This window comes from Carettochelys insculpta, chromosome 20, assembly GCF_033958435.1.
Source record: "Carettochelys insculpta isolate YL-2023 chromosome 20, ASM3395843v1, whole genome shotgun sequence".
Taxonomy (NCBI): domain Eukaryota; kingdom Metazoa; phylum Chordata; order Testudines; family Carettochelyidae; genus Carettochelys; species Carettochelys insculpta.
The window spans coordinates 1133376-1150245 of NC_134156.1; the positions used below are offsets into that span (position 1 = coordinate 1133376).

The window sequence follows — 16870 nt, forward strand, 5'->3', positions numbered from 1 at the left end:
TGTGGTGTGCTCTGCCCCGGGGTTCCTTCATGGGTGTGATAACTCCCCTTCCCACAAAGCACTTGCACTCTGCTGAGGGTGGCAGGTCTTATCCTTGCTTTAGGGCAGTGGTTCTCAAAGTGTGGGCTGCTACATCTTGCGTCTGGGCTGTGGGCTTGGGGCTTGCTCTCTCCCATACTCAGTGCAGCAGGGAGCCCACGCTGGCACCCCACCCCTGCGCCCCCCAGCAAGGCTGGAACGCCATGCTGGCTTCCCAGTGCCCAAGTCAGGGGGCCCTGAGCCTCATGGGTTGGATCTGGCTGGGGGGAACAGGAAATGATTCTATGTGTTGCTGCTCTGCCCGCATGGCTGGGGAACAGCAGGCCATGCAGGAAGCTGCTCACCCGGAATCATTCCTTGCTACTTCCATTGGTTAGAATCCAGCCAATGGGAGCTGCGCAGGGTTGTGCCTGGGAGCAGCAAGGGGCATGGGGCCAGGTAAGCAACCCCCTCCACCCCACCCCTTTCATGCCCAGATGCTGGAGCTCCATTGTTTTCGTGCACCCCCTTCCTGCCTTCATGCATGTATGTGCTGAGGCTACTTTAACAACACAGAACCATAAATGGCTATTAGCCAGGGGTAAAGTATGGTGCCCTGGCCTTCAGTACAGGGGCAGGAGATGGATGGCAGGAGATAAATCACTTGATCATTGTCTTCTGTTCTCCTTCTCTGGGGCACCTGGCATTGGCCACTGTCGGCAGACGGGATACTGGGCTGGATGGACCTTTGGTCTGACCCAGTATGGCCATTCTTATGTTCTTATGTAGAAGATGCATTCTAAGCCTGGCATTACAGGCTTCAGCATCACAATGAGGCCAAAGTGACAGTAGGAAAGTGTGACCCGAAAAGTGAAGAAGCTGTGGTCGTTTTGGGTGAAACACGCTGTTTTGGTGTCTCAGTGAAACTAGCCAGCTCCACACACACATTTGTTGAACACTTTTCACGTTCACCCTCAGCCAGTAAAAGGGGTATCCCCGAGAGGTGTGTCCTAAACCAGTGCATTTCCTCACTGGTTGCCCGAGGGACCCACTGAACCTTGGCAGTTTCATCAGAGTTGTGCTTTGGGTATCTGACTCCAGAATCAGAAAAAAACCTGCAAACATCACCCGAAAAGTTTGGTGAGGCTGGACTGGCAAAGCTGTAAGCGTGCATTTCTCTGTGTCAGTGGTACTCAGCTGCCGCCGCTGCCACCGCCTCCTCCTTCTCCTGGGTCTGCTTTTCCAGACGAGAACCCCAGTGGCCCTCTGCCAGGCAGGGTTCTCTCAAATTATTTCCATCCATCTGTGAAATACATTTTGTTCTGCGCACTGGGGCATAAGCGGGTGCACACCACCAGTGGAAACGTAGGTGGCCGGCTGTGGGCACTCTCTGCTAAGCAGCAGGGCAGCATTTGACTCTCTTCTGGGTGGCCACCCAAGTGCTCAGCTTACAGGGAACGCTGCTGCCATTGTAGTGGGGGACTAGCAATGTGTTGGCTCTATGGGGAGGGAAATTGGGTCAGCCTGCGACCCTCAGGCTGAGAACCTATGCAATAAGTGGGCAAAGTCCCTCTGACCTGCTGGATTCCTCTTACATCCTTGGCCTAGGGTGGTTGGAGAGCAAGTGTGACATATCGGGACATTTCTAGGGATGGGGTGTATATAAAACAAACCCATGATAGTGGGATTGTCCCAGTAATATTGGCATGTCATAAGCATTGGATCACCGACATCCCCAAAGAAGTGCCTCACTGGTTAGATGAGTTTATTAATCATTCTTTTTCAGCCTGTGCTCTGTGTTCTGCAATGGGATAGTTTAATGTCCATGCTTCAGGGTTCCTTGAGGGCATGCAAAGCAAAGGGAAGCTCGCCCAAAGGAGCCCAGAGAAAACTCATCCTGGGATGGTTCCTTCTCCAGGAGTTGGAATGCTGTGAAACTCAGGGGCACTGGAGCTGTTCTGTTGCAATGTTTGCTAGCTGCCATTAGGAGCAGCCAGCGCAATATGTCATAGATTGCCTTATCCATACTGCTAATCTCAGGGTGGTTGAAGAAAGGCAATTAATTGATTACAGTGCCTGCTTCAGGCCAGGGGTTGGACTAGGTGACCTCCTGAGGTCTCTGCCAGCCCTCATCTTCCATGACACAAGACGACTCAGTGATCTTCTAATTCCACTCATGGGAAAAAAAGTGGCAACCCTCTCACTCACTGAACCCCCCAGCCCCCTGAAACAAAACACTAGTCAGCGCTACAAGACTCATATCCACCATGAGCTTGAGAAATGGGAAGCACAGAGCTGTGATCAGTAAAATGAGCAAAAAAAGGCCAACGTGTTAGCGGAGGGATCAGAGTAGGTGGCACGCTGCTCTGCAGGTTGGGTTGCATTGGTGCAGTGTCTCACCAGACATTACTTACGTGATCTGATGCACGTGGTTGGCAAATAATAGCCCAGCACTCTTGGGAATAATAAAACTTCCCTACAGCATCTTGCAGAAGTGCAGTGAGGGGACTCCTGGGGGTCCAGGCTCTCCTACGTGGCTACAGACCTGGGGTGGGCAATAGTTTTCAGAGGGAAGCTACTCCTCACATTTGCGTAAGTTGTCACGTGCTGGCTCTGGGCCCCAGAAGGGGCGTGGCCTTGGGTGGAGAGGTGGGGCTAGAGAGAGAGTGTGCGCGTGGCACTGAGGCTGGGTGAGCGTGTGCCTCAGAGACATCTCCAGGAGACCCAGCATACATAGGTCAGCACAGGTGCTGTATGGCGGGTCTGCTCTTTGTAGCCGATGGCTCAAATTAAAGCAATGACTCCGGTTCTCAGGTGAAGAGCATACAGGATGCCATAAGGGACAAAAAGCAACGTTTCAGTTTCCTTGGTGAAGACATTACTTTGGTTTCTACTGTTGGCATTTTCATTACAATGAACCCTGGCTATGCTGGACGAACGGAGCTACCCGAGAACTTGAAAGCTCTTTTCAGGTAAGGAGTGGATCAGTGTTGTGTCCAGCAGAATCAACGAGCTCCTCTCCTTTTGTCAGGGCCATTGTGGAACTTGGCATAGATCTTGGACAAGACATCCTAGCTGATGAGCACACAGAGAGGAGAAAGTTCAGTGCTGGCCTAGGCTGTGCTGACCAAAGGCTGCTCCACCTCATGGTTCATCAGTGACCTCTGCAAAATGGATTGTGCATTCCCAGTCCAGTTCTTACGGGGAGACATTACAAACCCCACCATCAGCTCATAGTCACTGGCCCTAGAGCTGAGCAAATAACCCATTGTTTGGTGTCTGACCCGAAAAGTTAGCAAAATATCAGTTTGTTTCAAAACAAGCAATGTTTTTGTTTTTGTTTCTTTGTCGTCATTTTTTTTCCTGAAAGAATCAACTGAAGGCATTTTTTGGGCCATACAAAATGGTTCTAGCGTTGATACAAATGACATTTTCTAAACAAAATTCCGATTGAAAACAAAATGCCAAAATGATTGATGATGTAAATGTCAAATTGGACCATTCTGACATTTCTAATTTTATTTTTTAGACAAAACTGAAACTCCGATTCAGCCCCAATTCCTGGCTCTTGCATGCTTATTTGTGTGACCTTACTGATTGCTCAGCACTGCTTTCCAAACTCTAGTGAAGCCAGTGTGCATCTCAGCAGAGGGGCCCCTGACAGAGCAGCCCCCTCAACCCTTGCAGTGACTCCTTCCCGCTGCAGGACTGGGCACACCCTGTGCAGCAGAAGGCCTGCAGGCTTGCCTCACCAGGACCTGCCTCTTATAGAACCAGAGGAGACTTCGGGCCTGTTGTTTTAAGGGTGTTTAAGTTGTAAGGTGCTGGTGGGTACCAATCTGCACTATCAGGCTCCTAAATACCTTTGAAATCTGTCCCTTAGGGCATATCTGTGCTGCAGTTAAAAGCTTGCATCCAGCCCATGTCAGCTGGCTGAGGCTCACAGGGATTCAGCTGAGGGGCTCTTTGAGAGCTCTTTAGCCGCTTGGGGTCAGGCTACACCCCAAGTTTAGGTCCATGAGTCAGCTGACACTTCCCGACTGCAGGTGTTTGTTTGGGGTGTAAAAGACTTCAGTGAGCACCATCTATTGCAAGTGTTGGCAAAGCAGCCTCTACCTGGCAGAGCAAACGCTATTTATTAAACAGTAATCAAGCTGAAAAAGGAAACAATGGAAGGGATTAAAATAAAACAGGTTGCTCCACTCTGGCACAGGGACATCACACACAGTGTCTCTGGCTTCTCAGGCCGTTCATTCTGTTCCTTGTGGGTCTCAGGTCTCCCCCTCAGGCCCTGGCTGAGCCACAGGGACGCTTTGGTTCAGATACTGGCTCTGGGGTGGCCACACACCTCAGGTGGCAAAACCCCCCTCCCCCTGGTTAACCCCCAGTCATGGTTACAATCCCCTAAAAGTCTGGCCAGCTAGGCCTCTTGCTTGGTGGCATCTCCTTACATGGGAGGGGGGCTCTCCCCAGCTACTCACCTGCCATCCTCCAGACTGCTCCAGCCACAGATGCTCTCTCCACTGCTCTGCCTCCAGCTCCTGGGCTGCTCCTCTGGCCCTGTGGCTGCTGTTCTTCTCCCAGGACTGTGTCTCTGGCTGTCCTGGCTCTGTCCCCATCTCGGCTCAGATCCTGCTCTCTCCTTAGTTTGGCCCTGCTCTGTCTGACCTGGGTGAGTCCAGCTCCCATGAAGGATGGAACCCTCCGGCCTCCTGACTCCCTCATTAGCCTGCCCGCCTTGCCAGTCAGGCTGTCTGGAGGGATTGGCTTCTCCCCATTGCCCTGGGGTTTGTCAGTCTCAGGGACCTGTTTTCCCATTGACCCGTGCCCTTCCTTTTGTGGTTCTGGGAGCTTGGCCACCTGAACACACCCACTGGCTGCTAGGAAGTCCCCTGACAGAAGCATCACCAGCACGCCCAAGGGAAACCCCTCAGCAGAACACCACTGCCTGCTTTGTCAGCCCCACGTTTCCTGCAGACCCACCACGGTCTTTGGCAAATCGTGCTGCCCTCGGAGTGTTGTGGGATAGGCGAGGGGAACACCAGGAGCCACCCCTTGGCTCAGAGGGTTGGGCTTCTGAAGCAGAGTAACTGTCAATGAGAGGTAGACCCGTGTGCCAGCAGCATGAGCCCTCTGTCCCTCAGCCTCTGTCTTCTCCATCCCTGTCTCCGTCCTATCAGCACATGAAGAGACCTAAACCAGCCTGGCCTCCTTTGTCCCTGAGCTTGGGCAGAGGCATTGTGTTGGGACGGACTAGTTCCTGCCTTTGCATTATCGGAAGGAAGAGCCTTAGTCTGGTGGTGCTGACATGTCCCAGGTAGAGTTGTTGTTTCTCTTGCTTCTCCCCAGCTCACAGAGTGCCAGTGCTGGCACCAGCCTGTCCCACTTAGCACCTGTCTGTATGCTGCTGGAGGCCTTGTGCGTGCACTTAGCTGCTGCGTGTCTCTAGGAGCTGCTCTGCAGCAGTGCAAGGAAGTTGCTTTTAGTAATCACTGTGGGAGGTGTTGTGGCGTGCTTGTCACAATCCCTCTGTAGCACTCGGGCAAGCAGGAGAGACATCTACTGGGGATGGTCTGGGTGTACTTAACCCTAGGAGAAGGGCTCACTGACCTTTCAAAGTCCCTTCCAACCCTGGGTCTTTCTGATTCTCTGAGTGTAGCCTTGAGTCGAAGCCAGCACTCGCCTCAGCTGTCACCTGCAGTCGGTCGCAGTGCTGAAACTCTTGCCAGCAGAGCTGTGTTTGTTCCTTGGTTGGAGCAGGAAGGTAGCCCTCTAGTCACTTCTCCCATCCTTGTTTTTAGGCCATGTGCAATGGTTGTGCCAGACTTTGAGCTGATCTGTGAAATCATGCTGGTGGCTGAGGGGTTCCTTGAGGCCCGGGTGTTAGCCAAGAAGTTCATCACTCTTTACCAGTTGTGCAAAGAGCTCCTGTCCAAACAGGTGAGTCTATTTAATGAGTTATAAAGTGTGATTAAATGTGTCAGTCGTCTACCAACCAATAAGACTGCCTTCAGCCTTGTCATTGACTGACACAAGTCCCTGTATGAAGGTATTTTATGAGGTCTGCACTTTTTCAAGTTTAAGGCCAAACATGTTGCATGGGGATTGGCCAAGCAGCAGCTGTTGAGCACAAGGTCCCACTGAATCAGATTCTTCTGCTCTGTCACTGGAAGCCATTGACAGAGAAAAACTGAGCTGGGACTTCAGCAGGAGCATCTGATTCCCGTGGTCTTTGGAGCTGCAGCTCCTGCAGAAACCTGGGCTGAATTTGTCGACTGTCAGGTACACTTTGTACTGTCGTTCCCCTGTACAAAGGTCTCAGTGTGAGTGTTAACCCTCCAGAGCCTGGCTGTGAGGTGGGGCCGTCCTCTGGAGCAGGTTAGTGCCAGTGGCATATCACGTTAGAGAAGCAGCGGGGTGGATTGGGGTGTCACTTTGTTGGATGTGCGCATTTTCCAGTTCAGCCTGATGTCCGAGCATGTCTGATTTTCCATGTGTGCCCTCCGGCTGAAGGTGCTGCTGAATCAGGGCACAGCGCTGCTGTGATCGGCATGTTGTATGAGCCGAGGGACACCCAGGTCCCTCTGCTACTCTGTGTAGTGCTAGCACAGTGGGGCCTGTTCTTGGCTGCCCCACAATAAATGCCATAATGTAAAGGGCGCCTCAGGGTTAGCAATGGGAGAAGGAACCTTTTGTCTTTTGGCAGCTGGTTCCAATCCAGTGCAGGTTTGTAGCAACAGGACTTCAGTCCGGATGTGGCCTGCCTGGGATTTATGTGAAGTGGCTTGGTGAGTGTCAGCGGAGGGAGCGGAAGCTGGAGGTCAGCTGGAGTGGGGCAGGAGAGTCTCTGGGAGGTGGAGGAAGGGGCGGGCCAGCAGCTAATCAGCAGAGAGCCGTGTGTGTTCTGTGCTAGAGCTCCAGCCGGCAGCCTGATGACCTCCCTGTTGTCCCAAGATGCCAGCTGCTGGTACTACTTCTGTGTTGGCTCCTGCTGGCCGAGTCTCTGCCCGTGAGTTGGATCCGCCCTAGTCTGGGCCCGCATGACCGGAGGAAGGAAGAAGTTGCATAGGGGCTAGCGCCCTGGGAGCTGGGGTTCAGGAGAGCACTGGAGATGTGGAGCGCTAGGGTCTGAGCTCCGCCTCCTGCTGCTGGTCTTAGTGAAACCTGTGTTAGCTGAATACCCTGAAGGAAGGTGGGGTTGTAAGTCCTTCTAGCAGCCCGGCCAGTGGAAGAGAGTCCAGAGGAGTTTCTGCGGTTGGGTCTCGTGGCCATGTGAAGCTGTCCGGTTCCTTGATTTGTACTCCGATAAGCCACTGCAGTGTACATGACTCCTTTCACTCTGCTCTGCGCAGGATCACTATGACTGGGGCCTGCGTGCGATTAAGTCGGTGCTAGTTGTTGCTGGGTCCCTTAAGAGAGGGGACCCGGATCGCCCCGAAGACCAGGTCCTTATGCGCTCCCTTCGTGACTTCAACATCCCGAAGATTGTGACTGACGACGTGCCCGTGTTTATGGGGCTGATCGGGGATCTTTTCCCTGCGTTGGATGTCCCCAGAAAGCGAGACCTGAGTTTTGAATCATTTGTGAAACAGGCTGTGTTAGACCTCAGACTGCAGGCAGAAGACAACTTTGTGCTCAAAGTAAGAGAGATTCTTTCATCCAAACCTTCTGAATTCTCTTAGCTTGTAAACAAGGCTGCAGCTGGTTGCAGAGGTCAGGGGAGTCATGGGTTCCGTGACTTCCCAAAACACCCATGATTTCTGCAGCAGCCAGTGTGGCCCGCCAGCTTCTCGAGCAGCCCTGGGGCCAGAACAGAGGTTGCTGCTTGGATGGCCCCAGGAGTGGCTCCAGAGGAGCAGTGGCTCCTTGGACTACTCCAGGCAGCACCAGTGCCTCCCCGGGCCACCCCGCCTCCAAGCAGCACCAGCAGTGCTCTGGAACCCCCTCCCGCCCCATAGAGCAACAGTGATGCCCTGAAGCTCCCTCTCCCAGAGCTGCTAAAATGTGGCTGGGGGTAGGTGTAAGACATGCTGTAGACAGGGCCGTGAATGGTTATTTGTTGCCTGTGACTCGTCCGTGATGGCTAATGAGAATACTCATGACTAAACTGTAGCCTTATTTCTAACCGATTGAGGCAGAGCTGCCCTCGCTTTGGTATGAGTGCATGGCCTCCCAGGCCAGAGCCTCATTTGGGGCAGACCAAGGCCCCTCTTGGCTGCGGTGGTGCTATCATGTAAGGATCTGGCCGTGTCCATCCTGACATGCAGTGGTCTATCCTGATGTAAGTGGCTGCTCCACATTTCATGCTGGAATCAGCTGCCTTGACTGCCACACCCCATTTTAAAAGGAGCCTTTTTACAGCTCTCCCCAGACCACACCGGGGCCGCTGCTAGCTTGGAGCTGGTGCTTTTAGTGCAAGTTGCAGACATGTTGTGAGCAGTAAACAGAAATTCACGGGAGCCCATGACCTGTCTGTGACTTTTACTTAAATACCTGGGGCAGTGACTGGGCATGGGGGAAGGAATGACAGCTAGAGCCCCATAGGGAGAGGGGGGACTGACAGCTGGACCCCCACCAGCACTGTGGGGGCACAGCCCTGGCCAAAGCCGTGAGGGTGGGTGCACGGCAGCAGCTCTGGCCCCAGCTGCAGCCCCTCACAGCTGAAGCCAATGAAGTTCTGGAGATCTGGTGAACACCTGGAATCTGTGATTTCCATGACCCCCGTGACTAAATCGTACCTTTAACAGTAAGGCAGTGATTCTCTTCTGCTTTGCGAGGAGACGCTGTTAGGAGATCAACTGGCTTACCAGTCCCATGGGGCTGTTCAGTAAAGCAGGACTTCCAGTTGGTAATTTGATCTGAAATCTGGTGGCCTTTCTAGTTGGCTTCTCTTGCAGGTGGTGCAGCTGGAGGAGTTGCTGGCTGTGCGGCACTCAGTCTTTGTCGTGGGTAATGCTGGCACAGGCAAATCTCAGGTACTGAAATCCCTGAATAAGACTTACCAGTTAATGAAACGACGGCCCGTCTGGACAGACCTGAACCCCAAGGCAGTCACCAATGATGAACTTTTTGGCATCATCAACCCAGCAACAAGGGAATGGAAAGATGGTATGTGTGTTTTCACATGAGCACTGACAAGGAAGGATGTTGTGTTAAACTCTCTAAACAACACTATACATCATTCTTTGCACTTATGTGGTGGTTTTCCAAAGGTCCCAAAGCACAGACAGACAGCTGACATTTGCACCATGCTGCTCCTTTATTGTTGATGGGGCGCATGGTATTTTTCGGCCAGTCTAGCTTTCAGATGGTAATTGCTATGACATAACTTTTTTGCTTGAACCTAGCTACCCTAAGAAGCAGCTGTTCTGCCCATACACAAGAGACTCAAAGTTTCTAACCTGGACAGGCTGCCACTGCTAATGGGCTGAACTAGCAAGCTCAGAGTACTTTCAAAGCAGGAATTATTTCTAGTTATGTGTGCATGGAGTGCTTGGTCCTATTGGTCAGTCGGTCTGTCCTTGTTCTCCCCCCAGTCTCTCTAGTTAGGAACCACGACCATCCTGCGCCTTGACCTCCCTGGGAGGACTTCTAGCTGAAGAAGCATTTATAAGAAATACAAAGTTATACTCAAATAGTTTTTCCAAATCTTTCATTGTTTAGCACACTTCCCCCTTGCCACTGTTTTCTTGCTCTCCGCAGTCCCTACCAGTACTGGGTTACGTGCCGGCCAGCCATCTTTTTCACTGCTATTAATTGATAACATTTATTTCCACTAAAGCAAATTACCCTGCTATCACGTTACCTGGGTTTTTATGACTTGAATCAAAAAATGCACTGTGGTGGTGGTGTGGTGTGGTGTGGCACATTGTGGGTTCTGTGATCACGAAGGAGTGCGTGCCATCTTTTCAGGACTCTTTTCATCAATCATGCGTGAACTGGCCAACATCGTTCATGATGGTCCCAAGTGGATGGTGCTGGATGGTGATATTGATCCAATGTGGATTGAGTCTCTTAATACGGTCATGGATGACAATAAGGTAACAAAATCTACTTTAGAACAAGAGAAGTGTATATACTGGGACAACAGCTCATAGCACAAAACAATGGTAACCGAGTTTCTTCCAATCAAAACAAACACCATTTAAAGAAAATGTTACCTCTGGCAAATAGCACGAAGTGTTTGTTTTTAGGAAGATATTGTAGAATTGGAGTGGCGTGCATAAACTCCTGCCACAGTCAGTACACTGAAATCTCATTGACTTTATGACCAATAGGAATCATCATAATATAATCTCGTCAGACTTCTGGCACAGCAAAGCCCCACAGAAATGTCACCTGCCCACTCCTGTAACCAACCCCTAACCTTTGGCTGAGCTACTGAATGATGATGTAAAGAACTCAGTTGCAAAGAATCCACTACAGGTTGAACCTCTCTCATCTGGCCTCGGGACCTGGCTGGTGCCAAATGAGAGAATTTGCCAGACCACGGGATGTCAGTATTATTCAGCACATCACCAACACTTCCTCTACTTACTGGGCTCTTAGAAGACATTTGGGGTAAACTACAGCACAGAGCATGGAGAGCCATGGCCGGTGCTGTAAACAAACTTTATGCAACTGTGGGGAACTTGGCCACACCCATCATACTGGATTATGGATATTGCTGGACGATAGAATTCTGGATTAGAGAGGTTTCATCCTGTAGTTACTCTAGTTCAGCCCAGCAAGTGACTCAGGCCACATGCTACAGAGGCAGGTGAAACTCTCTGCGAGGGTCTCTTCCAAGTTGACCTTGGTGCAGATTCCCTCCTGACCCCAAATATCATGGTTAGTTGGACTCTGAGTAGGTGGACAAGTCTAACTAGAAGAAAAAAAATTACTGTAGTAACTCCAGGCTCTCCCCATGTAATGTCTGGCTCCTGGCATTTGGGGTACAGGTGAACAGCAGCTTGCAGAGGGGTTACATGCCATTGCTGGCAGCCTCATCATGTCATCTCCTCCTTAAACTTGCTGAGTGTGAAAACCAGAGCGGATTTTTTTTTCTGGCTGCTCCCCTTGGAAGGCAGTTCCAGAATGCTGCTCCTCTGAGGGGTAGAAACCTTCATCTCATTTTCAGCCTAAGTTGATGAAGGGCTAGTTTATATTCATTTGTTCTTGGGCCAAGGCTGACCTTCAGCTTCAGTAACTCCTCTCCCGCCTTGCAGTTAAGGCAGGAAAATGGAGGGTCGTGGCTTCCCTGGGATGAGCAGCACACTGAGGGGCTGCATGAAATCCTAGCCACGCAGAGCCGAGGACTCAGTTGTGTCGGTAACCCTGCGGCGGCAAGGGAATGAACAGCTCTAACCAGCCAGGTGGGGAGGACTGCAGCTCCCGTGAGGTTTATGTTCTGGACATGGCAACCTTTTGCAGGTGCTGACGCTAGCAAGCAATGAAAGAATTCCCCTCAACTCGACCATGAGGCTGCTCTTCGAGATCAGCCACCTACGCACAGCTACTCCAGCCACTGTGTCCAGAGCCGGTAGGCGAAGGGAACTAAGGGCATCCCCTTTCCGCGTGCATAGGGGGATGCTTAGGGATGAGGCTTTCAAAGGCCCACAGGAGTGTGGCACCTGACTCCCACAGCCATGTGACAGAATGGGCAGCAGCATCTGGACACCCAGACTCGCTGAATGACTGACAGGGAAGGTGGAGCGGAGGGTAGTCCCTCAGGGCTCCGGTGAGTCTGGGGCACCGTGCAAACGGAGTGAGCACTGGTCCCTGTTGAGGAGAGCTTCCAGCTGAAATGGATGCTCAGACAGTGTCAGGCGACAGAAGGGTTGTTCTCCCCTTTGTAGGGCCAGAGAGAAAAGGGCCTGATCTCAATAGGCCTTCAGCACCTAAACACCCTTAGAAATCTGGATTAAATGTCTTGTCCAAGGTCAAACAGTCGCTCTGAGTCAGAGATGGGAATGGGTCCCTGATCTGCTGAGTCCAATCCCAGTGCCGTGACAGCAGGATTATCCTTCCTCCCAAATTCTGTATATGGAGCCGTGAGGGAGAAGTCACCAGTCACTGGCTACATCTTGAAGTGCATGGAGAGTGTTTGTTTAATAATTCTCCTTCCTTGCTTCTAAAGACCATGTGAGCCCGGTGGCTTTCCGCCATCCCTCCAAACTACCTTGCCACTGACCAAGGCCCTAAGTACACCCCCTTGAGCTGGCTCTGGTTCCTCTCTGGCCAGCCATTGTGCTGAGACCCTGCCTACCTGTGTTCACAGACAGCACCGAGTACGCCGCGTGCGCCATCAGGACACAGACAATACACAAGAGGCAGTTCTGCAGACCCTTTGTGGCTGGGGTCACGGTGCGGCCGCGCCCCAAGGGTGGAGCATTCCCACACGATTGGGAGGAGCAGCAGGGGCAGTGTGGTACTTCCCTGTACTTGTAAAATTGAGACATGAGTGAGGGAGGGCGAGCCAGTCCCCTGTGGAGTGAGGTACTGGCCCCATCATGGCCTTGCCATGTCTGTCTCTCTCATGCTGTGCTTCTAGGAATTCTGTACATCAACCCTGCCGACCTGGGCTGGAATCCCCCTGTGAGCAGCTGGATCGACCAACGAGAAATCCAGTCAGAACGAGCGAACCTGACCATCCTGTTCGACAAGTACCTGCCGCTCTGCCTGGACACGCTTAGAGCGAGGTACAGAGTCTGTGAACGGTGCCCACCGGGCTGTGGTCTCTGCTGAGTGATGCAGCTGCAGGGGCTACTGCCATCTGAACTGCTGCTGTGCCCTGAGAGGCCCCATTGGCAGAGTAGCGGTGGCTTTCCTTGGGGGTTGTGGTCATGGGAAAAAAGGAGGGGACGCTGGCTTGGCTGCGGCCCGTTTCACTTGGTTGTATGTTGCTGGTTTACTGGTGTGTGTGTGTGTGTGGGTGTGTGTGTGTGGGTGTGGGTTCACGAGTGCAGTGCACCCAGAGCGGTCGGTTGTCTGAGGCAGGAGTCAGCTGCACTCCTCAGCTGGCGAGGGACCGGGACTGTCAGTTGGAGCAGAGCCCTTCACTCGCTGGGGAAAGGGCTTTGGCTGTGGAGGAGTAAAGCTGTGGGGGACACGTCAGCCTCTCCTTGCCCAGGTGCAGTGCCATGGCCCCCGGGTCCCTACAGTCTAGCTGTAACTGGCGTCTCACTGTCCCTGAGGAGCAGGATGAGATCTGTCTCTCACTGGATCTTCTCTGAACTCTTTTTGTGACGACTGCAGAGGAGATTGTGTGAGTCTCTTTCCAGTCACACACTGCACTGCTGGGCCCAGTGAAGCCTGCAGTGGCCATTTCTCCTTTGTTACTCATAGGTGTTTTGGTGAATTGTGGCGCTGTCCCATCGGCCAGCTTAGATTGCTCCTCTTCCCGTGTCCAATTGGCTCATCGGCTCTTGCAGCAGTGATCAGTGAGTGGGCCTGTGGGACTCCATCCTGTTAACTGCAAAGCTTCTATGAGGCTGAGCTTACTCAGCTGCCAGGCAGAGGGATGGTTGTCTTCCTGAGTCCGTTTAGTGAGCAGCATCAGCTTCTTGTGCATCTTCCAATCTCCATGAACAACAGTCCTGGCAGAAGACATGTCTGCTGGGGCCGAGAGCAGGCTGGGAAGTGTCAGCCCGAAAGGCAGATGTGCAGACAGGCCTGAGCTAGTGAAAATGGAGATTTGTAATGAAAGGCGTTTTGCAGCAAGATTGCAGCTTGTGTAACCAGCCTGATTATACCCATCAGCAGCACAACATGTAGGCTAGTCCGCACTCTATTTCCTGAGCGTTGAGACAGAGTATGAAACCGCAGGGATTAGCTGCTGACTGTTGTAAACCAGGTATTTTCGTAGATTGCTTAATTCAGAAATTCCAGGAGCAGACTGTCAAATAACTATAATTATTTTATGGAAGACTTCAGTCTTATCCTGCCAGCTACAATATTACTTTGGCTACATTTACAGAAGCCTTAAGTTGGTATTAAACTGCAAGATGAAAGAGTTTATTTGATGACTTCTCTATTTGACCGCTGCTAACTCACATTCACAGGCAATCTTGCCCTTAGTGAGTCTCCCGTCCTCTTTCTTTCAAGAGGATCAGAGTTTTTAAATGTCTGAAACTTATTATTACTGTTATTACTTGTGTATGAGCCTGTGCTTCCAGGCTTAGGGTTGAGAGCCTGTGTTTTATTTCTCGCTGTAGTCATGCATACAGAAGATACCCACTGCAGGAAAGTAAAATTTTAATGTTCTGAGCAGGGTTTATTTCTCTGTACTGCTAACAACTATCATTGCTGAATCCAATTATACTTAGGCTTTCAATTTCCCTCCTTTAGATTTAAGAAGATTATTCCAGTTCCAGAACAGAGTATGGTTCAGATGTTGTGTTATCTCCTTGAGTGTCTCCTGACCGCGGAGAACACGCCTCCCGAGTGCCCCAAGGAGCTCTATGAGCTTTACTTTGTGTTTGCTGCTGTCTGGGCCTTTGGCGGAGCAATGTTCCAGGACCAGGTAAGATGAAAACTATTAAGCATAGGGCTCCTTCGTGGGCTACCTAATTAAACAACAGCCCCTTTTATTATGCTGATTATACTTATTTAGGCTGCATCTAGACTATGAGTTAAAATCAATATTTATGAGAAGTGATTGTTTAAATTTGTTTTTATGATTTTGATTCAAGCATCTACAAACATTCTAGAAGATCACTCCACTGTGTCTCCGTGTCGAGTTTCCATGTCCTCATTTCCTTATCCAATTTCAACCTCGTGAGCAATGCATTCTGGGTACCTATCCCCCACAGTGCCTCAGCCCTGGTTGCTTGTGGGTGTTTGATGTCCTAATTCCACAGCTTAGCTGCCATGTGTTTTGGGAGGGGGGTACCTCTGGGGGACGAAAGGGAGGCGATGTGGGGGGTGCAGGACAAAACGTAAACAGAAAGAAGTTTCTATTGTTATGTAAGAACGAACCTTGCACTGCCTAGCTGCTGCATGGTGGAGGGGTGGGGAACTCCTGATGAGGCCTCAGTGCGGCTCATTGTGAATTCTCTAAAGCGAAAAAGGTAACAGAGCATGCAGATAGGTATCGATGCGATTGACACCGCTGGGGTGAACTGTAATAGACAAAGGAATTGTTACGTTGTGCGCACCCTCTATAGTTGCAGCACTGGTCGGTGCAGAAATCGAATCAAATTGTGACCCTCTTCCTCCTCACTGGGCTGGAAGCGGACATACAAAGAAGGTCACCATCTGGCTTTGTGGGGTACCTATGGGACACCTCTGTAGGCCAATGAATTCGAATTACAGATGTGGTGCTTCCACACTAGCCTGCATTCGAGATTCTAAAATCGAGATTGGCACTGTACCCGTCCCTTAATATCGATATTTTGCGGACGATATTAGGGCAGATTAGATTGAGCCAATGACAGTGACCGTGAAGAGGGCGACGTCTTAAGGTTAAGATAAGTAGTTTAAGTTCAGTTTTAACTCATAGCCTAGACGCAGTCTCAGTGTAATTCTCTAGTGTGGTGGCGCGTTTCTGGGGCTGGACACAATTGTCACTGGGATAGCAACTGCTGGAGTGGTGCTGCTTCCCTGCCTTGCTTCCAGAGAAAAGGGTCACCTGAGAAAAGTATCGTCACACCAGAGACCTTCTAAGGACAGAAGGTCAAAGATTAAAGCAATGCAGAGGGGAGCAGCCTTGATTTCTGCGTGAGCATTCATCTGCAGCAGGGCACTGACTGACGGAAGCAGTGCCCCTTACACCACGTGGGGGTAAATAAAAAACAGGCGCAAAAAAGCAAAACCCAACAACTTGCCAACCAAACATGTCATTGGAACTGCAGGGGCTAGACTGCTGCGTCACACTCCCTCCCTCCCCGTATTGTCCTCCTGTGCAGCTCACCCAGCCCCAGGTGACTGGGAGGAGAGGGAGATGGGCATTTTGCTCCAGAGGGGCCCAGAGCTTGCTGGCTTTGCTCCTGCACCTCTTGGTGCAAGGTGGCTATTTGCTTATTTCCCAGCTGTTGTACAAGCTGCTGCTGTTTTATGACATCCACCTGTTCGCAGTAATAAAAGGACACATGGTGAAGTGTTGGAGCCCAGCAGAAACACTGCTAGCCCAGTAGGTGCCCTGTCTCTGCCAGGTGCTTTTTTTTTCAGGCTAGTTGCATCCACTTAGGGTGATTGCACTTTTGTGAACATGGAATGCGGGTCATTTTTAGTAAAACCAGATGCCAAGCAGGAGAAGGCTGAAGCCGCAGTGGAGAGCTGAGAGCGTGTAACACCCTATGGAGAAAACTTTCCTGGCTAGCACTGGCAGGGACGTTATCAACACAATGGCCAGCAACTCCAGTTTGGGAGCTGAGGCACCTAACTGAGTGGCCGGATTTCCTGAGCTGAGTGCAACTGCAAGCTCCCCCTGAAGTAATTCATAGAAAGCTAGGACTGGAAGGGACCTGGAGAGGCCATCGAGTCCAGCCCCCTGCCCTCATGGAAGGACCAAGTACTGTCTAGACCATCCCTGATAGACATTTATCTAACCTGTTCTTTAATATTTCCAGAGATGGAGATTCCACAACCTCCCTTGGCAATTTATTCCAGTGTTTGACCACCCTGACAGTTAGGAACTTTTTCCTAATGTCCAACCTACACCTCCCTTGCTGCAGTTTGAGTCCATTGCCTCTTGTTCTATCCTCAGAGACCAAGAAGAACAAGTTTTCTCCCTCCTCCTCATGACACCCTTTTAGATACCCGAAAACCGCTGTCATGTCTCCCCCTTAATCTTCTTTTTTCCAAACTAAACAAGCCCAATTCTTTCAGCCTTTCGTCATAGGTCACATTCTCTAGATCTTTGGTCATTCTT

General features: G+C 51.1%; 1 protein-coding gene across 1 annotated transcript in view; it reads left to right on the top strand.

Annotated features, from left to right (window-relative positions):
* The window catches only part of DNAH9 (dynein axonemal heavy chain 9), a 240318-nt gene that overhangs the window by 58403 nt on the left and 165045 nt on the right, over positions 1-16870 (top strand). The window contains exons 28-35 of the mRNA XM_075014992.1: positions 2833-2990; positions 5820-5958; positions 7371-7658; positions 8916-9126; positions 9931-10058; positions 11431-11539; positions 12551-12698; positions 14347-14521. Coding sequence (XP_074871093.1) covers positions 2833-2990; positions 5820-5958; positions 7371-7658; positions 8916-9126; positions 9931-10058; positions 11431-11539; positions 12551-12698; positions 14347-14521 — 1356 coding nt within the window. The remainder of the gene's footprint in view (positions 1-2832; positions 2991-5819; positions 5959-7370; positions 7659-8915; positions 9127-9930; positions 10059-11430; positions 11540-12550; positions 12699-14346; positions 14522-16870) is intronic.